Here is a 25,719-nt window from a genome sequence, read left to right as displayed (position 1 = left end):
TTTTAACATTTGTTTTGTGAAGAAATCTTTCAAAATAAACAATTACACAAGACCTGTTCTTCAAACTAAAAAAGATGCTTTGATGAATATGGAGCTGGATTCTGCAAAACAACCCTAAACAGCTCTTTCATTCAAACAAAATGTTCAAGGATTGCAGATATTTTTTTTCTTAGCTAAAGGGTAACAACAATCAAACAATAAGAAGGCAAGGTATCCGCACGCCCCTGATAGGCCCTGTGCTGAACATACAGAGAGAAACAGACATTGAGAGCCTGAGGCAGAGCTGAGGGTGTGCTCCAGCTTCATTTATCCCTATTTGTACTGATGTGTCACTCATAAAACATGTTCGCCTGACCTTCGATGTGAAGCGTATGGCGCACTGCTTCGACCTGACTGCAAACGAATGCTCAGGCCCAGCAGCAGCGGAGAGAACTACAGTCAGATTCAGAGACAGGGTTAAAGTGGGAGCAGCTGAAACCATGGCCCGGGTGCTGCGTGTGCCCAGTTCAGCCCGGGCTAATCTCGGCCCGCGGTCAGCCACAGCAGAGTGGAGGAGCGCGGCTAGAGGGACGCGGGGGTGAAGAGGAGAGATGAAAGGAGCCAGGCTATGTGTGGTGCCAGCACGGCTGGGGAGATCCCTGTGGGGAGATAAGCTTGGCTTTCCAGCTCTCTATTTCACACTCTAAAGAGCAGGTGGACCGAGCGCTGTGGAGTAGGTGCTGGAAGATCCGTCAGCAGCTCAGAAAACAGCTACATCAAACAACACTCCACCAGTACAGCAACACACACACACACTTTTGCACTTCAAACACATGCTCATGGGTAGTGTCCAGGACTAGGAGGCAACATCTCTAGCAACTGGAACACTCTCTTCTAGAAGCTTCAGCCAAATAGAAGAATTCCAGTTGTTTGTTAAACTAAAAAATCTAATTTCTCTCTGCCCCCTCCATCTTAAATGTATGTAGTAATATGTTAAAGATGTCTATAGTTAGCATGGTTGAATAATGAGAGTTTAGTACATAGAAGTGACATATTGTTGGCCTTATACTACATTGTGTCTTCTTTTAAAAGAAAAACAAATGCACATACATTTAGCCCAGTAATAAAAACCTTTTAAAGATAAAAGCTAATGATGAAAGTTGGGATGAAGAGCCTAATGCTAATGCTAGTCCAAAAGGGCTGAATCTAGGAAGCATTGCTTCCAGTGTTTGCATGACAGATAGGGGCAGAGCCAGTAAAGTGAGCTGGTAAATGTGAGTCTAGAGCTAAACGTTAACCCTACCAGGCCCTACAATATCTTCATTAATAGGGTATAGCAACACTACAATTACAATTCTTTTAGTAAAGGAATGTAAACACTGCTAGGCTAGGCAGGTGCTGTGTGTTATTCTGGGTATCATTCAATGCGGTATATGATGTGGCCTATTGTCAACACGAATAAGCTGATTCTTTTGTCAAGTTTTTTTTTTAGTCGTTTTTTTAGTTGTTTTTTTTATGTAGATTATTTGAAATATTGTTTATGTTTTATCTTAAATGTCTGAATTTCATTACTTTGTCATTGTATTATCATTATATCAGTGATATAAAATGACCATAATTATTTCTGGTACAATATATCTTTCAAACAAAAACAATTAATTCAATCAGCTTAGTTGTACGTTAACAGGTTTGTGAAAACCAATTTTAACTTTTTTTTTTGCTGTATATATGAGCAGATACTTATATTTAAACATTAAAGAAAAAATGTTCAATTAATGCAATGAGGTCAGGGAGTTATTTTTATCTGGTTTGCACAAAAAATTACTAGGCAAATGTAGCAAAGGCACACCATACAATTAGAATCAGGCATTCCTACAGCATATCACACCTATAACATCAAACTGCACCGAGGTGTGAAAAAGTATGTGAAAAGTACTTGTTTTATGTTTTTAAGTGAGAAGTGAAAATGTGCCCATGTGCATTGCCCAGCTGAAACCAATAGAAACTGTTAAAATGTAAGACCTGCATATGCAGTGGTTTACTGTCTGAGAGCCGCATGCAAATCAGGTGCTACTGATTTCTTCCGCAGGCCAGCTGGAGGAAAACAGCCCCACATGCTCCTCTCCAAAACTCTCTACCACATCCAGGAAGGAAAATAGCTTTCTATGACCATCTGAATCAGGCGCTGAGGAGACGCTGTCTGCGTGCCCCGGAGCAGGGGACTGTGCGTGTGGGTGTGTTCACGAAGCACCGCATAGTAATCATGTAAGCCAGATGAATGCCTCTTCCCTCTGAAGCCTGTAGGATCTCTACCTCTGGAGATCATGAGAATCATAAATCTGCAGCTTGCTGGCCTGCTGCACTGTTCTGTGTGAGCGCCCCCAGAGCTGCTGCGCTGCTTAATCCGCCGCATGGCCCCCGATGTCCCCCAGAAGAAACCCACCGCGTGCCAGAGCGACCTAAACTCACCCATATGCTGCTAATGCTGCAGGTGAAGCAGAGCCAGACTGAAGAACTCAGGCTGTCTTGGGTGTTACGTAAGGATGTTTTTGCCCACCACTAAATAGAGTGGGTTGCTAGAGATCCTGCACTCAAATTAAGTACAAAATGATGCAGTGGCAGATCTAGAATTTTTCTGAGTAAGGGGCCATCAAGGGGACACAATATTTAGAGAGGAACCAAATATTATTTCATCAGTCACACAATGTTTAAACATGTGAAAGTAATTTTAAAAAGCTTACATAGTAAAATCTATGGAGTTTTGTTTAAAAAAAAAAAGATCTGCAATCAAAATTTTAAGAAGAGAAGGTGCAAATTCCAAATGGAAAAAAATATATCAAAAATGTTTTTTAAAAATACTTGGTTACTTTATTATTATTATTGTTTACAGGTTACATGCTTGGATGTTGCTTTCATTTTTGTGTTTCTGTGGATGGTTATGCTGAAGTCTTTTGCTTCTGGAATCTCTTGCTTGCTTCTGCTTATTTTTATTTTGCAATTTTCATGGGAGATTTTATATTTTTGTGTAAAACCTTTGGCACAAAATTAACTCCATAAAAAAATCCATTAATTTTACATGCATTTTTACAGTACACAGACAAAATGAGTGACAGGGCAGTGGCACTCCAGGGGGCCAATCAGATTTCAGCTGGGGGTATTGCCCCTGTGTCTCCACCCCTAGAATCTCCAGTGAATTTATGCAACAGTGCAATATTGTTACTTATTACAGTAAAATTGACAATTTTACTGTACAAATATATATAAAATTTAATGGAACAGGAACAAATACTTTGTCTTTGAGTTTGCATGGACAATTCTAGCCAGACACTGCCGGTCATGATCTTTATCATATACTGCCCTGCTCACTGTGGGTGGTAAAGCTGAAGACGTAATTAACGTTCAAATGATCCTAGGTCTCGAGGAACTGTATACACTGTATACTATTCAAAGAAGCTCATTTTAAATATTTTCATACGTCACAATAGTTCTTTTGTTCATCGCGCATAGATAATCAAATCCAGGTTCTAATGAACTTCCTTCTAAAACTGTCCAATTCTGTTACATGAGTAAAAAGATATGTGGTTTGACTAGCCCTGCACTGAGCAGTGGAAGGAAGGAAGGAGGGGTGGAGAGAGACCAATTATGGAGTATTATGGAGTAAGGCCAATTATGCTTTCTTGGATTCTCGACCACTAATGGTTGTGGGACTTTGAACTTGTGATCTCCAGATGATAAGGCCAGTGCTTAGATGGCTGCAGGGTGGTTGCATATTTAGACACCATCTAAAGCTATAAGTACGACTGATTTTTATTTAGGATTTCACCCTGTCCTTCCCTAAATCTAATCAACTACTGATTATTTCCTTGCAAGATGTGTACAGTCGATGAACAATGGTTTAAATCTGAGATCATAGAGACCAAGAAAGCAGATATGGCCTTGCTCTCTCATAGCAGCATGAAAAGAGGCAGTGGATGACTTCACAAGTATCGGAGGAAGCATGTGTTAGTTGTGTAATTGGCCTTCCAGATTGGGTAGAAATCAAGTACATTTAAAAATGTATTATTAAAAAAAACATCCAATCATTGACCAACAAAGTCTTTTTGGAGCAGAAAATAAAGAACAAAGAGATTTAGAATTTACTAAAAATCGATTATTCAGTTGGTGATTGTTCTAGAATTAATGAGCATATTTACAAAATACTCAGAAAAGCATAGTGACAGTATAATCCATTAAACTAAATACATACCACTATAAAACAAAGCTTGACCTAAAACATTAGCTAGTTATTTTGCAATCATTATTAGAATGTTGTAAGCTCAAGATATAAGTGCTGGGTCACCGATAATGTAGGAATACTTAACAAAACCCCTTGATTTAACGTCTGTCATTGTTCACTGGAGAGCACATTTAAGTAATTACGAATGTGTTTAATTAAAGAGCAGCGTTTATGTTTCCATGTCTCAGCGCTGCATCTTATCAGTCATGTCTCAGCAGTAATGTACGAGTGAGTGTGTGTGTGTGTGGATGTGGGCGTGGGGGATGTAGAGAAGATCCCTTCGCTTGTGATGTTTGTAGCCTTGGATGTTCAAAAAAGGCCACAGCTACAAGTACCTCACTCTCAAGTGCAAGAGAACAGAGAGAGATGACAGAGAACTACAAGTCTTTCAACAATCCTCCATCACTCATCCATCACACACTACACGTCTCTGAAGAAAGCCTCAAGAGGAAGAGCGCACATCTTTAATTAACGTTCCAGAACTTTCCTCCACAGTGAACCAATTAATTCTTATGCTATAGGAGAAAGAGAAGAAGAGACAAGGCACTTTTTCAGATTACAGTATGGAGAGAGGAAGTGGGTTTGTGTAACACTGACTGAAGTCCCATCTTCTCCCTCCTGCTTTCTCTCTGTCACTGTGATGCTGGCCTTACCTGACTCTGTAGCTCAGCTTTTACTGTTTGTTAGAGTGTGTGTGTGTAAGAGAGAGAGAGAGATACTTCAGCATGGGGTGGGATTGATTCTTAGGTGTGATGTGGTAGAGAGGCGGTGTCTGTTCTGTCCTGCTGCTTCTGTAATATAATCCCCCACACTGCAGATCGCTGGGTTTGCACCATTGAGGTTGACCTTAATGAGCTAAGTCAATTACCTTCACCACTGGACCTTAATATGCACAACACAGCTGATGGTGAAAGGAAACCAAATAATCAAAGGCAACAAAGAGGCTGTGGCTCACATACATAAACGAGCAGGTGTGATAAATAATGGCATACAATTCCATGAACATATGAATAGCGATGAACAGAATATTGGGCAACCACAATGTGGTGTCCGAACACCAAAATTGCTTTGTTTGTTGCCATTTTCCACTGAATAGGTTGCCAAATATTTAATGCATTTCTACTACTAAATAGTAAAAAGACTGAATAATGTATACAGAACAATGCAGCTGCAGCAGAACCACACTGCACAACCCACCTGCCCTAGCCGCACTCAGAGCACTGCTGTTTATAAGAGCTTTCAGTGAGAGCTGAAAAACATCAGGCTTAAGTTCATTTTTGGGCTTAACTCACATAAAATGAGAAAATAAAGCTTTCAGCATCAATAATCACCTTGGTTAAAAACAAGCAGTTGTTTTCCCCAGCTGAAAAGTACAAGCTGTACAGGGCTAGAACAGTAACGTTAGCTAAGCTAACTTAAGTTTAGCATTTGTTACTTTTCAAAAGACTGGCTGCCTTTCTCTGTGCAAATGTTTTTTTTTGTTTCTAGCCACTGTGCAGTCATTCATTGTGCTGCTTCACTGTCTACTCTGGGTGGTAATGCCTTTTATGATGTATTCCCAGTACACATGTGACACTGTGGATAGAGGAAAGATTAATGCCTGCACAACTTTGGCAATTTTGGAATGCCAAACATTTATTCCACCTTTTGACATGAACTTCTGTCTTCAGTAGCACTCCTGAGGGATGTATATGACTAGAATAGCACCGCTAAAGTAATACAAATAAAGTGTAATACAAAAAATTGGTTATATAATCCATTTAATGGTGAATGAATGACATAGCAAATATAATTAAAATCTGTGAAAAAATGTGTTCAAATAATTATTTTGGTTCGGTTTTGGCCCAAAATTCTATTTTTGATGCTTCTCTAAACAAAAAGCATCAGAATGAATAAAGGTAGGAACTCTTTTCCACCCTAAATATGAAAAGTGTCCTGAAACATTTCAGTTTTATCCCATAACTATATTATCCTGAAGTATAAAGACAGGAACAGCGATTAAGACTTCTCTATAGCACCTCCTAGCAGCTGAACAAACACTAAAGCAGTAAGGAGACACCATGAAATCTACCAGTACCAATGAAAGATGACCTCTAGTCCAACTCTCATCGTTGACCATGCGTCATGCCGTTTTTGAGCTGAGGACTGAGCTGGAGTGGAATCAGCAGGGCCTGTCAGGCTGTGGAGCTGAGAAAGGGAAAGCCCATCCATCTCTCAGCCCCACAGGTTCCCACAAGCACGTACATTTCCTGGCTTTCTCTCTCAGGCTGTCTTGAAATCTCATGATCTGCCGGTGGCAAAAGACGGCAGATGCTTCAGTGTTGAGACACGCGTCTGTATAGATGTATAGGCCAGCTCCACTGTCTGGAGTTTGTTTTTCATTTATCCAACTTTACAAAAAAGTATTGTACCTTTATCCTCCATTACTGAAACGAGGGGCAAAGTACCATCTTTAAGTGGAGAGATTTGTTTTAGAATCTAAGTGTATAAACAGTTTTGCAATCAGGGGAAAAAACAGTCCTTAAAAGTGAAATAAATTGTGTTTTTTATCCACAACAGTTATGCAAATAAACTTTAGCGGCATTGAAACATGTATATTGGAGAGATATAACTTGATCTGCTTTTAGCAAATCACCTTTACAGTCATAATATTTTTAAGGCACTTACATTACTCTAACATTCTGCCTTTAGTGTTTTTTTTTCAATATTTAAAATATATATATTTTTTTATTCATTCAGTGGTTTTTTTTTTTGAATATCTAAATGTTTCCAATATTGTGCCCCCCTAAATAGCAAAATTCCCAAAAAAAGTGAAACAAAGGTGTAAAACAGGCTAATTCCTTTTCCAATTCATTAGAACTTAGTTGTATTTCACTTAGCATGTAGTCCACTAATTAAAAAAAAAAACTTCTGAGGCTAAATGAATGGATACTTCAGGAGAACACGTATGGCTAAAAGAATAAAAGCTAATACTAATGTTCGCCAACCAAGTAAATAAAGCAGAGCTTATCCTTTTTTTAAAGCTGATTCAAAGTGACAGCCTATATGTTTAATTCTGAGGCAAAAACATGGCTGTAAATAGGCTTGTAAAACTGCATCTGAGCATTTCATACCAACAGGAGTTGTATATTTACAATTTAAACACCAAGAAAATTATGTGGGGATTCTTTAAACTTAAACTCCACAGCAATCTTAGCAGTCTCAAACTTGCATTCCTCATTGATATGATTTAAAAATAACCGTTAGTGCATAATAAACGGTACAAGAATCACAAAAATGCCACTTTCCTTTCTCTCCTTGCTCAACTTAACAGATGAATTCAGACAAACCCAAACACACCTGATTTTGCGAGAACACAGGATATCTTTGTGTACACTTTAGTGTTTTTAATAAGCTGTTAGGGTGAGGTGATCTGGAAACATAAGAATAGCTCCAGGCCTGACCCTCTCTATTCAGAGATTCATGAGAAGGAATGCATTCAATGATGCCAAATGCACTGCTTGTTTGTTTCATCTGAGGTGTTGATGATTCTGGGTTCCTTTAATAAGTGACAGCCAGAGGCTAATAGATCATTAGCTAGCTATTCGAAGTGTAAAGAAAGTGGCTGATTCAGTGGATTAAGGAGAAACCACTCCCTTCACAGGTCACTGGCCTTCAGCTCAACAGGAGGAAACGGAGCACATGGAACACATGCAAAGCACACACTGCTCTCACACACACGGAGCTGCAACATTGCCTGATCTGTGCTGTTTCCTACAGGGGAAATGAGTGTGTATACTGTGTGCCACTCTGTTAGAGCTAGTGGGGTTTGTAATGTAGGAGATGTGGAGGCCCTCATGAGGGGAAACCCATAGTGGAACTGCTGCTCCACACAGTAATGGGAAAACTGACTGGAGTAACGGTCACTTGGGATATAAGGGATATGTGCTATATGTACATAAGAAAATGCAGCAGCTATATGCACATATCTGTCCATTCATGTGAAAGCCATTAAGCTCTGCTTATTCAAGCTGAATAAAAAAAAATGTAACCTTTTTGAATAAGGCACATAGCAGCCAATCAGAACCGAAAGAGAGTATTTAAATAAATCAGTTTTTAAGGCACACTAATAAGAATGCAGCAAAATGGTCACGTAAAAAGAAATACGACTATTTTTGCTACATAAAACCACATAAATGTCATAAGTGCACCACAAAATCCTCAAAATATGGCTGCGTAAAATCCAAAGGGACCATCCACTTATTATGGTTTGCGCTCCACTGTGCCTTTGGCCGGCGATTGCATCAGAACTGACAGAACATGTATTTACGTTACCTTAAACACAAACATCTCTCTCCGTAGGATGGCCAGCGTGTTGAAATCTCCGTCGCAGATGTTGGGCTTGGCGTTCGGATGTGAAGGCTTGTCCCCCGTGGGTAAGCGCGGGGGCCGCGTCTGACGGTCGTGTTTGCGGGGGTCTGCGGGAGGGTGTGAGCGGGGAGGGGGCGCTGTTGGTAAAGGCTTTGTAGGCTGAGGGAGCTTGTCTGGTGGTCCTGGAAAGTAGAGAAATATACATAACGTCAGAGTCATAACATTTTAAAAAAATACTTCACTTTAAAGAAAATTACATTTTAGAGGCCACCATTGTAACCATGAACAGCTGGTTTTAGAAATAAACCAAGAGCAGAGATTAAAGGAGCACTAAATATATGTCTACCAAAAAAAATCATCTTGAAATGACGTAGTAAACGTAGTGCAATGTTTACTCTAACGTTTTTTGTTTTTTTTTTGGCTGGGTTGAAAGTGCCTAGCACTACTGTAATAGACCTGTAACGAAAATTGCACTGCTTAAGTAAATTCATGATTAGAACAGCACTACTTTACATCCTGGGGAAGTTGTACAGGAAATATTCTCCCAATACTGTATCCAACTTAAAACAAGAATTGTATTACCATAGTTATTTAATTTAATTTAATATTATTAAGACAGCTGTCTTTAGATATATGTACATTGTGCGAATAATGAAAGTTTTGTAGCTAATAAAAAAAAATAGCTAGCAAGCTAGCTGAATGTGTGACTAGCTGAATGGCACTGCTGATATAAACGTATTATTGGAATAGCTCTTTTACAGTAGGACAGTAGATTTAGCAGTAAACAGCAGTAAACTATTTATTAGGCAGTCATGTAATTACCTTTGTTCACACCAAGGTATCATATTAATTCAGAGTGGTACTGGAGTAAATGAAAGTGCACATTTGCTCAAATGCTACCATCTTTACAGCACATATATTCAAAACTCCAGTAGACTCATCTGTGCAGTTACAGCACAGTAGCTTCAGTTCTGGCTAGAACTCATCATCCTAAAAGTGGATTTAATGAGAATTTCGTAATTATGCGTGGGCCTAATACTTAACTCATGCTGTGTGTTTAAAGCCTCTATGGACAAATACTTTAAAGCCAAATAAGCTTCGAGAGGTTGCATCACATTTCAAGTTTTACCTAAAATGCGTGTCGTTTTCGGAGAATGGGGAGAGTAATGAAAGTCCAAAAGGCCATTAGAAGTAATGCTTTAGGAAGAGAGACATGGGGGAGTGAATGTAAGCGTGACCAAAGCAGTAGTGCCCTAGAGGCAGGCTCAGACGATTAGGGGGATAGTTACTCCTCTAGTTATTTCAGCCCGGTCCTCTGGCCTGATCAGCCAGGGGAAAGAGGGAGATTTCATTCATTGACTGAATTAAATCTCCTGAAATAGAGCGTGGATTAGAGGGGAGAGAGCTCACTCTGACATTGTGTAATGGCAAAGAGGGGGAAGAGAAGGAGAGCGAGAACAAGAGAGAGAGAGAGAGCACTATTAGAGAGCACTGGTGTGGTTGGTGTGTGGGAGGCACGCATATTGGATTTGGCTGCAGGCCTCAACACATTGGTATGATCCTACTTTCATGCTGTACTACAGTGATATAAACACATACATGACATTGCAGCAACAGACTTTAAACAGACAGTTTCAAATGAGGCCACCAAATGATGCATTTTCCTATGTAGTTTCTTACAGAGGGATGGTGTAGTTTCCAGTTTCAAAGTATCTGATGAGATTGCAGTGCACATTAATACAGTTAATGAACCCAGGCTTCCTGAGTGCTGGGACCATATGCTAAAATGATGCAGCATTTGATCAGCTGGATCTGACTGAAGTTTCTTTTGGGGTAAATTTAGCACAGAGATGAACAAAGGAGTTCAAAGTATGAAATGATACATTTTCATAAATATACTGTGACACACACAGCTTGTCTAGCCTAGTCTTTGTATAAAAGTAGCCGATAAACATGGACCTATTGGTACCATGCCTAATGATATAAGAAATTTGGAATGAGAGGCATAAATCAAATCCAAAAGCAGAAAAATATTTTGTAATAACTTTAATTATGATAAAAAACAACAACAATAGGCACGTGTTTTAAAAATATTGTCTATATAATGTGAAAACAAAGCTTATAAAAGGATCTTTATGTGTTCTTTGGTAGTTCAAGGAACCATTTGGATGGTTAAATGGTTCCACGCTTTTTCCTCGATGAAAGAAAACATCTCTTGTTAATAGTTCTTTAAAAGAGTATCTTCAAATGGCTAATCTATTATAGAGATCAACCCCTTTAACGTAGAGTTGCTCATGGGGTTTGTGGGTGTTCCCTCACACCCTGCTCTCCTGTGTCAGACCTCATCCTGTCCGAATGAGTTGTGACGCTCTTTAGAAGAAACATAAGGAAGGAAGTTGGAAATAAAGAACAGTGAAGGACACGTGAGGGGCAGGTCTATGAAGATATGAACATCTGCCCAAGGAGCTATGCCTTGACCTTGACCTTGAGGATGGGTGGGGGTACAAGGAAAAGGGGGCAATGGCAGGAAATGAGGTGAAACATTTGTGTATTGTCCTGATACAGGATAAAAAAAAAGAAGAAGAAATCAGCTTGAAGCAAATTTTTGAACAATTAATACATTCCAGTGGAAGTGTAATTCTGCTGAGATGGTTTTATTATGGAGAATCAAATATATTGCTATGGTATGAATTTGATTAAAAAAAAGGTATTGTTGTTTTATGATTTTGTGAAAAGAGATTTTTTGTGCCAGTTGCTATTTTTGGTATATACTATAAAGCCTTTACTTTTACTGGTCTAATGTGTGAGCAGATACAACATGTACATGTTCACATTGTGCATAATAAAATTCTGTGTGCTACCCTGTTGATTTTTATTTTTTAATTCTGTGCAAAAATGGACACAGCTTTTGTTCTTGTTGGATGCACCATTTTTTATAAATTGGAATATTTGTCATGGTGTACATTTTGCATTTCTGTTTCCAGTATAGCCAACCTGAAAAATGCACATTTAAGCATTTGCTGATATAGTGTAAAAATTTTGGGAATTGGTAATATTTCGGGGTGAGAATCACAGGGGATATATAATATACAACAACAATACGATACGATAATATCACAGAACTGTTTGACCTGGACACTTCACTGTATCTGTGTTACTGAAGAGATTAAAATACTCCTAAATAATCAAATACCAGAAATTATGTAATTGTTTTCACAGAAATAGGCAAACATCATAATTCACTCCAATAGGATTTACCCTGTTCATTTTCAGTAACTTTAGTATGTTAAATCTTAGGGGCAAGATCACATGTTTCAATAAATATATTGATATTTCATGGCACGTATCAATAATGTATTGCAAACAAAAATGGTACGCTATATCTCAATAACAATATTTTGTCCCACCCCTAGTAATAGTAATATTAATTTGAGAACGTAGGAGAATTTCATCTCTGGATTGATTCCAAAGATTCCCATGCTCACCGTATATCTTCTGAATACCCTGCAGGTCATCGTGAGGCAGTTTGAAGTTCTCTGTGTCCATGTACTGGTAGAAAGGGGCCATGATGGCTGTGGGGTCATTGGAGTGCTCCAGGCCTAACGCATGGCCCAGCTCATGCACGGCCACCAGGAACAGGTCATTCCCTGCAATCAAAGAAACACACACACACATATTAACATTAGCCCCCAGACCTATTCAAAGAGCATGAGAACGAGACACCACATGAAATCTCAGTGCATACGGAAGTGTGTGTGTGTGTGTATTTGTGAGAGCGTGTGTGCACTGTAATTGTAATCCACCTCTGATTCTCCTCCAGAAAAGGAAACCCAGTGAAACCACAGCTACTGATGGGAACCATTACAGTATTGAGCGCTGTCCCTAAACACACCCACACATCAAAAACGCAGCTGAGCGTCTTCACTCTCTGAGCGCATGGAAAACCCTGCCCTCCCAGCACTGTAATGATCCTGCTAAGACTGTGATTTTACGCTGGGGTAAACTTCGAGCTCAAAAAAAGCTCCGCTGGCTGTGCGCCAGGCCCCAGTCTCCAACTAGCACTGTGTGACACGAACCAAGGACCGCAGAGTGCAGGCACAGATGCATAAAGCCACATCACCAGCTCCAAAGCACTGATCAGCCCTACAATCTCCTTCTCTTCTCTCGCTTTCATCTCTGTCTGCTTTTCTCTTTAAAACTCTCCTCTATATCTCCCACTGCTGTTTATCTGCTTCTCTATTTAACTGTGTCTCTTTACCCATCAGTAAGTGGTGATGTTAATAAACTATTTATGTGATCTTTAAACTATTTATATATAATGTACTTAACTGACCAGTAACTGTTTTTTATTGGCCAAAAATGAATAGAAATCAGTGTGTTCATCGGGATATATACAGATATGCCAAAAGTGATGGGAAAGCAGTGTATAAATATAGTACAAATAATGTGGTGTTACCTCATGGAACATTTTGAGAACACCCACCCACATCTGTATATCTGTGAGTTGTGAGGTGTTATCTTGAGAATGAGGTCAGGCAATGGCCATTGTGTTTATGTCAAGGTGATGTGAATTACTGGGACATTCAATTTCCAAAGTTTTTTGACATTTAACGTTTCTTAACGGTTTTTGATCACAGTTTTTATGCATTTTTGCATGTTCTCCTCCACCAGTCTTACACACTGCTTTTGGATAACTTTATGCCACCAATATTTAAATGCAGAAGCCCCAAAATACATAACCTGAATTTTAGTGCAGTGTTCTATTACTTACATGGCATATGATCCTAGTTCCTGTTCCATAACATTTGGCATGTCAGTGTAATTTTTACTGTAAGAGCTCCAGCAGGCACTGGACATCAATCTGACATCAGAAATCCAACAGCGTATCAATGTCTAACAACATTATAATTTCACAATTTCAGTAGATGTTAACACTATAAAAGTTTAGCAAATTGGGTTTTGGCCATAATACTTTTTAAATCTTTAAATGTTGATTTTCAAAACGTCTCATGCCGATGTTATGTTGATGTAATAAATGTTGGTTTTTAGAAACAAAAAAACAACCAAACAACTGTCTTCTTTGTTCAATGTTAAACCTGCATTATGACGATGGCATTAGATCATTAGTCTTAACATTGAATTTCCATCACCTGATGTAACTACAACCTATGGATGTAGTTGTAACTACAATCTATGGATGTTGGTTGCGGCTGGAAAAGACCAATAGGTAGCCAATCATGCTGATACTTTATGAAAGTAGTTTTTTTTTATTCAGTCAGGTAAAAATCATTCATCATAGCAGCTCTACTATATCTGTATACATGTATATCTCAGTATTCCTTTCCTTTCTCCATCTCCTGCTCTCAGCTTCGCTCTCCCTCTCCCGCTGCCGGAGTCTTCGCCAGGGTAAGACAGGAATAAAGGCAGCACGGCTTATTCCTTCAGCCCTAATTTGATTTAAACAGCTTTCCTCGGCCCAGCAGGCTTTTGAGGAGGTTGGTCAGGTGATGTGCCAAGCATTCCACACCAATTTGTTCTATTTCAACACACACACACAACGTCAACCCGGAGAGTGGCAGGCAGCATACGCCAGCTCTGGGGCTAAATGCTGCTATAACTCATTTGCAACAGGAACACGCCCTTTGGTTTGGTTCGGAACTGTTCTCCGCTGGGCTGTTACATCTAAAAGCAATATATTTGAAAAGGACACGCTAAAGGTGCAATTACCATATGTTCTGTAAAACGTAAACAAATTGTCTTTTGGTTGATCTTCGGAACACATTTCTGGTGAAGAGAGAGAGAGAGCGAAAGAGAGAGAGAATGTAAAGGAAGGAGGACTTTAAATGTTATAAGAATCATTTGTGGCGTAGGAGACATTGGGGCATATTGCTATGCAAAGTGTTTGAGATGCCTGCTCCAGTCTATTCCCCTGACATGACTTAAGAGGAAAGAAAGACAGAGCGCAAAAGAGAGAGTGAGTATGAGAGGAATAGAGTGAGATAGAGTGTCATAAACACTGTCCTCTGCTGCTTTACATCCCTCTCTCTCTCTCTCTCTCTCTCTCTCTGTCCCTTTCTCTCTCCTAAGGCTCCTCCGATGAGGGGTGTCATACTGAGTTGAGATGAGGGAGCCTGTAGTGGGCTTCTCCTCAGATGGCCCTGTGGAGGGCATCTGCCCAGCGTCCGACCCACTGTGGGCTGGCCTTACGTAAGAGCCATGTGGCGGTGCAGCTTTTCGGATCACAACAACAGAACGGCCCTTTCCAGGCTCTTTTTAATTAGCATACATCTAAGAAGCTAATCCTCACTAAATAAAAGATAAAAGACCAAGCAAAGGGGAGGGGAATGTTCAAGAGCTGGACCCCAGCACGAAGAAAAAACATCTGCAAAACCCACAGAGAGAAGCAGAAGACACTCGTCTCCTTGATTTACCTCTCTTCTGCTACTCCACTCTTGGCACAGCAGTAAAGAACCACTACCAACAGATGACCTTTAACTACTGAGACTCTGTAGGAAAATACTGTGCTGTCCTCACATGATAAAGCAGTGGATTTCAGAGGTGCCATATGCTTCTGCATATGGAAGCTGAGTGGAATAAACAGCCAGCCAGGTACATGTTGAGATGCGTATCAAAGAGGAAACAGGTGAGCGTGGTGAACGATCTGCAAAAAAATCGATTATAACAATAAAATATGTCATTATTTGCTTTTCTATAAAATAATAGCAATTATAGCAATGTAGCATCACACTTAATTCTGGCCTGGAAATGGAAGTGACTGAACGAGATTCTAGGGGTACCAGTATTGCACGGTAATGGCACTCTGACTGCAACTTTTCAAGTATCGCTTCGATACACATGCACACACCTAATCTTTCACCAGCATTGCCAGTGCTTACAACACACCACCAGCCATGTTATATTTATGCCAGTATAAACAAAATGAATTATACTTGATGTTAGTGCTTCTATAAACTATTCATTAGTATATATTATTCAATATATTATATTATAAAACAAATGCCAAAACAAACCCAACCGATCTATTAAGCTATTATTTAAAAATACAGGTGCTCAAAATGTGTCACTGTATATGTTGAAGTTGTTGCCTTAAAATACAAATTTAAAATTATTCATATAGCGCTTTTACATCAAATGTCAGAAAGCGGCAGTGCAGTGATCATAGCAACAGTGGCAAGGACTCACTAAGAAGAAGAAACCTTAAGAGGTACCCATTCTCCTCTGGTCGACCCAGAGAGAACAAACAAATAACACAACATAAAAACTACTGTACAAACGGATAATGGGAATCTATAGCTGATGTAAAAACAGGTTATGAATGTGTTATGAGTTATGAGTGTGCGAGTAGGTACTGGACACATGCTCAGTGTTAATGGTAAAGTCCAGAGAGTTTAAGCATTCGTATCTGTATGTACTGCTATGGAGGGTGGCAGGAAAGTATCAGTGCAGGGTTGCAGGGCAGTGTAGAGTGTAGAGCAACATCAGGACACAAGAAGAACAGGGCATCAGAACACAGAAACTTCTTTCAATTGCAATATATTGCACAAAGAAAGTCTGGCATGTTCTCATGTATCCACCTCACACCACAGCTAAAGTATGTTTAGTAATATTTAATGTAAAAGTACAATATAAATGTGAATATATTCTGTTTGTAGTTACTACCGTTTATATTCCGCTAGAGGGTCTGGAGTATAAAACAGCTCTTGCTCCCTTTTTCCTGTCTGGAATGTTGGATTCTGCTGTGCTTCTCACTCAGTGACTGGATACTCGGCTCATTAGGAACGGTCAGTTGGTTATAAATGAGGTGTAATGACAGTGGACAGACTCTCATGCATTTTCCCTCTCCCTTCTCCTTCTCTCAATTTTTCTTTTTTTTTTTATCTCTCTAACCCACACCCACACACATCCACATCCACACCCACAAACACACACACACACACACACACACACACACACTCAGCATCCTCCAGGGTGGAGCATGGATCATAAATCTCCTATGACTTCGCTCAGCACAGGGGACAAAAGCAGTGCAACAAAAGACACGAGGGCCTGGAAGGACAGCAGGTCCAGCAAGTTCACGTTGCCTTCGTGTTTTTAAAAATACAGTTTATCTAAAAAAAAAAAAAAAGGTAAAGCAGAATTCATAATCAAATGCTTATATCTCTCAATTAAAATGGTAAGAGATTACAGCATGACAACAGCTTAGCAGTGTTGGAGTGCATTGGCTACAATGCTAACAGCAGACCTTGTCATGCTTGAAACTGGATATCCATGATACTACCTGTTTTCTAAGCTGGATTACTCACTGATAGTTGTTGACAGGCTGATGGCTTGTTAGATAGAGCAAGTCTTTTCATTTTTTATGACCTGTATATCAACTTTACAGGTTATCCTGATCTTGTAATATGAAGCCTTAAATAGCGGGTTAGCTGTGATGCTAACCGCAGGGCTCTACCAAGTTAAAGCTGCGATGCTTACAGACATAGCAGCCAGCCTTTCCAGTGTTGGAGTGATTTAGCCACAATGCTAACAGTCAGCCTCAGCTGACTTGGAGTGTGCTAGCTGCAATGATATCATTTTTTTTTTTTTTTTGCTGGATTAATCACTTATAGTTTTTGACAGTGTTGATAAACTCTGTGTTCATTAAAGGGGTATCAAAAGTAATGCCATTCTCCTGATTTAAGTACATATTTTTTTAAAGGGATGGAGGTAAAATCTGTGTTTTTACACTGTCTCTACATAGACAGAAAAAAACAATACACCAAGCTTCACAAGCCAAATGGTTTTACAAGCTAAATAATTACTTGGAGAGGTGCCATAGATTTTTGATAGATCTGTACAGATGCAGAACCTTTTAGATCCTCTTTACGATTTTTTTCCGCAGCTGCAGTACAAAACTAAATAAGCAAACCCCTGACACCAAACAAATCACATGGCTAATCGACTACATTTGTGTAAATTACCAAAGCATTGAAGGGCAGGGTTCTGCTGACCATCAGCCTTAAGATGCTGTCTTGTAATGGATAAAAGGCCCTCCACAGGGATCTCCTACTGCAGCAATAGCTCTTGGTGGCAGTGGTTTCCTGTGCCTGCAGAGCACTCAGTAAATTAGTAGTCCTCCAGAGAAACAGTATTTCAAGAACAATGCCCCTGGCCTTACATGCTCTCACTCCAGAGCCTTGCAGCAATCAGCCCTTTTTCTTTTCTATGGAGAACATTGTATGTTGGTTCTCCTCACCAGGTGGACAAGGTAAGGGATAGAGCACATTTCATTCCACAGAGCCAAATCAGCATAAGAAAGGGCTGCCTGCATTAACACATTAACACTTCCTTAAAAGCACATGAATAAATGCAGCAATTAAACAGTGAGGGAAAGATTATTTCATTTACTGGTATCATAGAATTGTTTATTGTTTATTCTGCAAATCTTGACAAACCACATATATTAATTATAGGTGTTCAGCACAAATAGAAACATTGATGCAATCCAAAAAATTAATATATTAAATAAATAAGGTAATACAAGCCAATATTTAAACACATCAGAGGTTGACCAGTACGTCTATTTAAACTGATGAATGTAATGTGTAAGATGAAATGTCCAGGTTCCACCTATATATTACCTTATATTAGGGGTGGGCAATATGGCCATAAAATGATATCACAATATTTCATGGCATTTTCAAGATAACGATAATCTTGGCGATATGACGAAACACTGAACAAAAAAAAAACTAACAGATATTAAAAAAATACAAGAATTTGATCAGATATGTAACAGAATTTAATGATCCAGAATGTCATGATACCAATAATACACTCTATATATATATCCATATCCATATATCCAGGACTGAAGTAAAATAAATGAATATGGACCGATACAATCTGTCTCTAGTAGATCACTCATCAAAATGAGAACACTGAGAGCTTGTTTTTTTTGCTAAAAACAGCAACAAAGTAGTACCCTGATGTGATCATTAGGGGTGGGTGATATGGCACAATATTTCAGGGTATAATACTGTTCACGATATTCAAAAATGTTGGCATATTATTGTGTACGATATGATATGGCACACCCCTAATTTATATATTACATAAGCTTAGGAACTCCACACATAAGTCTGTTTATGTTCCACAAAGAACTGCAGTTATAGCTTTTCCTCATTTCCTAATGTTCACTCATGTAGAACAAATGAAAGAAAGCAGAAGCGGACAGTAAGCTGAGAAAAAGAAAGAGTGGAAGTTAATGAGAGTTAAGGAGTTTATAATGTCCAACTAGGTGTAAAGGTTCTGCTATGTTAAAAATGGCATCTGTTTTCGTAGCTTGTGTGAATAGACCTTCACATGTCACTTAAAAAAAAAAAAAGGACCTGTAAGAGAGAGTGTATGTTCACTGTGTTTATATTTTACTGCTTTACACACTATCCCAAGGGAACTAGACCACACTCAGTGGAACGACCTATAACTAGCATGTATGTAGGTTCAAACTAACTGGAAAGAAAACTAGTTTTATATTTACTCATCTGGGGGATTGCGAAGCTTTTTTTTAGCACTTAAAAATGATGAATTTCTTTGATTTTGCCAAATTGAAAACCTCCGGAATGTAATCAAGAGGAAGATGGATGATCACAAGCCATCAAACCAAGCTGAACTGCTTGATTTTTTGCACCAGGAGTGGCATGAAGTTATCCAAAAGCAGTGTGCAAGACTGGTGGAGGAGAACATGCCAAGATGCATAAAAACTGATAAAACCAGGGTTATTTTACCAAATACAGATTTTTGGGCTCTTAAAACTCTTTGCATTATTTAAGGTCTGAAAGCTCTGCATCTTTGTTCTTTGTTATTTTAGCCATTTCTAATTGTCTGCAAGAAAAATGCTATAAATGACAATTTTTTGTGGAATTTGGGAGAAATGTTGTCCCTAGTTTATAGAATAAAACAACAATGTTCATTTTACTCAAACATATACCTATAAATAGCAAAATCAGAGAAACTGATTCAGAAACTTAAGTGGTTTCTTAATTTCTTTTTTCCAGAGCTGTATGAACTGTGTGCTATCAGAGCACATATATCAGAATCAGAATGTTGAGACAAAAAAGGTTATAGCAGTGCAACTGTACCCCTTAACACACACACACAAAAACCATGCACGCACCCGCAGAGAAGCATCAACCTTGGTTTACTCTGTCCAAGTTCTCTTATGACTAGATGTCTGTGTGCCTGTAAGCAATTGTGTGTGCGTGTGTATGTGTGTCTGTGTATGCTCGTTTGCTGTTTACAAGCAGTACTCTCACGGGTAATGTCTGCTCCCAGTGGAGTTAAATGTGCCCGCTGTTCTCTAGTTTGAATCCCCTGGCTCCTGACGTGGCAGCACACGGTCACATGTCCTCATAGGCCTCCACATGCCCTACCAACTGCTGCTAATTGTAGTCTCAGGAATCTTATGATGCTGTTTGCTCTCTACCGCAGCAGAGAGCACAGCACTCTGCTATAAAAGGAGCCTGCATAGTACAATCAACTGGAACACTTGATCTGAAGTGCAGAGCAAGACTGAGCCCCTTTACACCGCAGATTATGAAACACGTTTGCAAACCTGGCAAATTATTGTTCTTTGTTCCAGCAGGCATGGTCGTGAAAATATTGAGGCTAGGAGGGTCGGGAACAAGTAGGGTTTTGTTATTCCACAGCTAGAGCTGTCTCTTAATAATTGAGTCTGAGATGGGAGACAGAAAAAGAGAGAGAACGAATAGGAGAGAGGGAGAGAGAGAGAGAGAGCTGAGTACTCAGATTCCTGCCGTTCTTTCGTTACCCATTGCTAATGCCAGGATAGATCAGGTTCTCAGGACTGTTCTTGGGTGTGAAGAAATGAGCCAGAGCCTGTGGACAGACTGGCTATTGTGGAGAGGCCAGCTGCCTTTCTCTCTCCCCTCTTTCCTTCTCTGCCTCAATTCCTCTCTCCTTCTCTCCCTTTCCTCTGGATTTAAAAAAGCTTTTCAAGGAAAAAAAAAAAAAAATTGAAAAACATTCACAGAAATGTCCTATTTGTATTATATATCTCAACAGCTAGGTCAGTTTCTGCAAGTAAAACACCATTTAACACGGAAAGGACACAGGCTTACTTGCTAACTTCTCTGTGAATATAAGACTGCGTACAATAGATGTCAATGAATAGGCAGTTCACATAGTCAAGTGTTGGATGCAGAAAAAATTGACATTAGTAAAAAAATAAAATAAAATAAAATAAATAAATAAAATCTATACGGTCAAATGACTAAGAGGGTCAGAACATCTCAGAAATAAAAAGAAAAGGCCTATTAAGTGCTTAAAGTGCTAAACTGAGGGACCAAATGGTCACAAGGTGTTGGGCGCCCAAGGCTTATTGGTGCGCAAGAGCAACAAAGGGTATTCTGTCTGGTCAACGCTAACAAAGATCTACTGTGGTACAAGTCCCAGCCATTTTTAAAGCTGCAGACCAGCCAGACTCCCCATGCTAACTGCTATACAAATATGCACACATAATCCATAGTACTGGAACTATGCACAGTGGAAGAAGTTGAACCAAGACCTCCCTACTTAGAGAATTATAGAATCTGCTGATAGAACCATTGTGCCAGATATTATATGGCACCCTCAGAGGTCTTGCATTGTCCCCTTTTTTTTCTTTGAGAGATCAGAAGTGTTTTGGCAGCATAAGAAGGACCACCATCATATGAGGTAATGTTCTGAGACATTTCAGACTATTTGGACTATTTGACAGGGAAGTTTTAATCACCACAGGTCACGATCATTACAACTCTGAATGATAATGCCCTTTCAACGATTTATTCTAAGTACAGATATGGAACGTTCCATCTATCTAAACTTGCTCAAACTATGGCTCATTATTAAATTATACAGGTGTATATTTATATGAAGAAACACTTTATGATAAGTATGTTCTGTTATTCCATGAGTATCCCATGTTAAAGTATTAAAGGGCCCCATTCAGAGGTCTTCTAAAGCTCATGCTTTGGCAGGTCAAAACTGCCAAAATTTTTCATATTAGGCAGGAGGTCACAATGTTTAAGCTTACTGTTATGAAATAAATTTGAAAGTCATAGTTATTCTACATCAGTTGTTGTAAAAAGTGCCAAAAATAACTTAAAAAAGAAAAAAAATCATGTTATTCATCATGATATTATAGCTTATAGCGCTTCCCATTAGAACTACCCTACAGAGTTTAGGGAAGAAAGTTTAAAAAGAAGTTTTTCTTAACCCATTTTGAAGTTATGAAAAGTGCCGTTCCTCTCCCGCTGTAACGCAGTGTTCTCAAACTTCTGCTCCAACCTCCCTTGAGAACTCGACTCGCACACCTCTCATTTTCCGAACAATTCAAACACAGCCTCACGACAACCACCCCCATACGGCTAGTCTCTGGAAATGCCTACAGGCGATCTCGCTCTGTTAATAGACCGGGGTAGAGCTTAAATGTTTCTGCCGGCTGTGTTTTTTCCTACAGTGCGGGCTTCTCTTTGATGTAAGGTGGGAATGCTGAAGGTCAGTGGAGATTAAGGCTGCCGTTTGACCATACACACGCAGGTCAAGCTGGCTCGGCCTCCAGTGCACTTGGCGAGAGCTGCCTGCACAGGCGGAAGAGGCTGCTGCTCCCCACATGGAGTGCCAACGCTCCAGCCAGTGGGTGAGCGGCTATTTTGAGGGTTCGCCTGGTGGGTGACAGCGGGACATGCTCTCCTTACACAGCAAAGGATACACAGCAAATACAATACTGGCTCCAAACACCTTTTTCCACAACCGCTACTGACACAGCATTCACACTTCTTACACAAACACACACACAAAAAATATGCAAAAAAACACATAAAGTAAACACACAAACAAATGCATATAGATACACCGATATGCAAAGCTAATCAGGTTTCACACTCCTCACACACCTAAATATTCATTAATAGCAGACAAGTTACAATACAACTGTACTGTATGCTATTGTACAAGAGTGTATCATATATTATATTTGAAATCATATCGTATTGTCGAATCATGACTATCATAGCTAGCCAGTCAGCACAAAGATGATGAAAAAATGCTAATTTAATGGTTCTACAAGCTGTACTTTGATGTGACACACCAAATTTCGTGGAATAGCTAAGTATATCAACAGACCATAAAATGTTATTTCAGTGAACAGTTTAAGAAGACACACACTTGTATAAGTTATGAGGTGTTATCTTGTAAAGGAGGCTAAACACTGGCTAGCATCTCCTGACAAGGTGTCGTCAATTATCAGAGCCTAAGCGAGGTCTGATAGCGGCTGCCAGATGGATGGAATATTCCATTTCTAAAATGTACAAGCAATACATCACAGAAGGCATTATCAACCCACAATAGACAGAAAAGTGGTTGGGAATGATCGGGACCAGCAGTGTCTGGCAACAGTTGTCAGTGCAAACTGACCTCCAGATACAAAAACAGGGGAAAAAAAGGCTTGGTTCATGTAGCAACTTGTATTTCCATAAATAGCAGAATCTGGAGGTGATGTGCTGCTCTCCAGTATCAACAACACCACATTATCCTAAAATTGTTGTCTGGTTTTGACGTTTTGGCCAGATTTTCTTAAAACCTTTGCTAATGGGTGGGGTTTATGTAAAAAAGCATAGGCTAGATGGGTAAAAAATTTACCAGCACTGAGTTATGAAGCAGTGGAACTGTGTTCTATAGAATAATGGTGCTACATTTGGTACTTTTGACACTTTTGAGTTGAAGGAGTTAGTGTTGAGGTGGGGTGGATTTCTATCAGAAAGTCTTTTCCCCAGGATAATAGAGACAGTTAACCAAACAACAGCAGGATAAATCAATCACGGACATTGTTGTCATAGAAGTGAGAAGTGTAGCACAAAGAACAAGAGCATCCAAGGACAAGCTGCTGTAAGAAAAAGAAAAAAAAAGCCGGTAATTTAATCCTATCTGTTTGCTGAGCATTTATTCATCTTTGTTGACGGGTAAATATTACTCAATGTAAGCACACCATATACTTGCCAAACTAATATAATCAAATATTAATCAATGTAACACTTCCACATAACATCCTATTCTTTTAAATTATGGCTTCCTACGTTTATCAAAACACTTTTGTCACCTGCTGTCAACACAGCTCTATCCCCCACCCCTCCCCACTGCTTTCATCACAGGGTTTTAATAGAAACCAGCTCCAGTGTCTCTCTCTCTCTCTTGCTCTCTCTCACTCTCTCTCTCGTGCAGACAGCATGCTGATAGCTATCAGGCCCATGCAGCCGGTGAATAAATAAGACTTTCTGCTGCTGCAGTTACAGGAGAGTTGAGTCTTATCAGGCACACACATCCCACCAATCACGCTCCTCCAAGGAGACTGGGTTCACACCACAAGGACACCATATGCTCTTTAAGCAGTCGGACCTTCTCCACACATCCTGTCTGTGGCCCAAGAGCAAGGCTTAGCTAACACAACGCTGGCTCGGATAAGCAGCTGCAATCTCCCAAGTGTACACGCTGTACAAGTACAGCATTAGTGAGGAAGATGACACTTGATAACGATAGCCTGGATAGAATTTCCATTCATTATTAGATAAAGAACACAAAAATCTGCCAAATTTACACCAACTGCAGCTGTGACACTAAGGCACAATCCCATTTCACCCCTTGGCTCTACCACTAAGCCCTAACCTCTCTGTTTTGCACATTTACATCTACATCTAGGGGTAGGGTGTCCCAATTCTTGGTATATTATAGAGGTTAGGGCTACATGACTCTTAAAACAGAGTTTTTTCAGAGGTGCACTTCAAACAGAGGGTTATGAGAATCACTAGCATAATGGCAGCTTAAGCAACCAAAGAAACAAACAAATAATCAGTACATTATCATAGTTTAATGTGTAGTTTCAATTATTTATGGGCATTTTTTCATACTATGCATCTCAATAGATAGCTAGCTATCCAACTTTCCAGTTACACCTTAAATGGTGCAACATACAGCATAGGCTGCAGCATTTATGGTACAATGGGAAAATAAAATAGAATAAGAGCAAATAAAAGCTAATTTCAGCTCCCCATCAAAGAGAAATTATGGAATAGACAAGAATAATGAATTGTTGCAAGACGTACCCCTCTGAAGACACGCCATGCCCTAGAGTTAACTAGTTAAACCAGCAGCTAGGTTGCTGAACTTCACTGCTATAGTTAGCTACATCTGTATCAGGTGCTGGAGGAGAAAGGAATTTCACCCTACCTCCTGTTTCAAGGGAAAAGTTACAGTAAACTCTAAAACAAGGGATGGAGTATAAAAGAGAAATGGGACTGGGCCTTGTCCTCACACTAGTTCACCCTCACTCCAGCTATTTTACAGCACCACACTTGGGTACTTTTAACTTCCATTTTTTCATTAGGTTTCAGTGGGCCTCCCTACATGGATACATTCTTTACATTTTTGCGTCTTGTGCATCGTTTTCCTAAACCCCGCGTCTATTTGGGGCGAGGGAGAGAAAATATCACCCTGGAATTTTCATTTCCTGCACGAGTGTAGGTAGATGTTCTTCTGCTTTTGTGTGCACTGAGAGCAGACCTATCACTAACATCTCTAATTGCATGAAAACTTGCTGGGTTAACACGGACCAACACGTCAGTCGAGGGGCATTTCATCTGAAAACAGAAACTATTCATAAACCTTATCTGGTTTTGGACTGTAATCTGGTACTACGGTGCCATGCTGCCGGCGTATCAGCAGAGCTATAAACAGCAAGCATACTTCACAGGTCTGCTGCATTACATGCATGTTTGTTCAAGATGCAAAGGCATTCCTTTTTCTCTTTCTCGCGCGCTTACCGTTAATTAACTGCCAGAATTATGTTGAGATCAATGGAGTAATTCCTTAAACGCTAAGGGGCAGTCTTCAGGACAAGAGACTATATTTTTCTTTTAGTGGAAATTCTTCAAACAAAATGCTGTTTAGTCCAAGCTTAGGCTTATGTCTTGTTTAGGAAACCAAACCTAAGATATGGTGAAAATGTTAGATCATTTTTTTATGATGTTTTGACAGACAAAATGCATTAGTAGTGGCAGATT

General features: G+C 39.5%; 1 protein-coding gene across 2 annotated transcripts in view; it reads right to left on the bottom strand.

Moving 5' to 3' along the window:
• LOC103046458 (matrix metalloproteinase-16-like) overlaps positions 1-25,719 on the bottom strand; it is an 89,730-nt gene that overhangs the window by 22,534 nt on the left and 41,477 nt on the right. For both annotated transcript variants that reach the window (XM_049480197.1, XM_007250375.4), the window contains 2 exons: positions 12,091-12,252; positions 8,570-8,787 (listed from right to left, as the gene is read on the bottom strand). In XM_049480197.1, coding sequence (XP_049336154.1) covers positions 8,570-8,787; positions 12,091-12,252 — 380 coding nt within the window. The remainder of the gene's footprint in view (positions 1-8,569; positions 8,788-12,090; positions 12,253-25,719) is intronic.

The sequence above is a fragment of the Astyanax mexicanus genome, chromosome 6 (genome assembly GCF_023375975.1).
Source record: "Astyanax mexicanus isolate ESR-SI-001 chromosome 6, AstMex3_surface, whole genome shotgun sequence".
Taxonomy (NCBI): domain Eukaryota; kingdom Metazoa; phylum Chordata; class Actinopteri; order Characiformes; family Acestrorhamphidae; genus Astyanax; species Astyanax mexicanus.
Note: the sequence above shows the minus strand (reverse complement) of the source record. Positions and strands in the feature narration are given on the sequence as shown.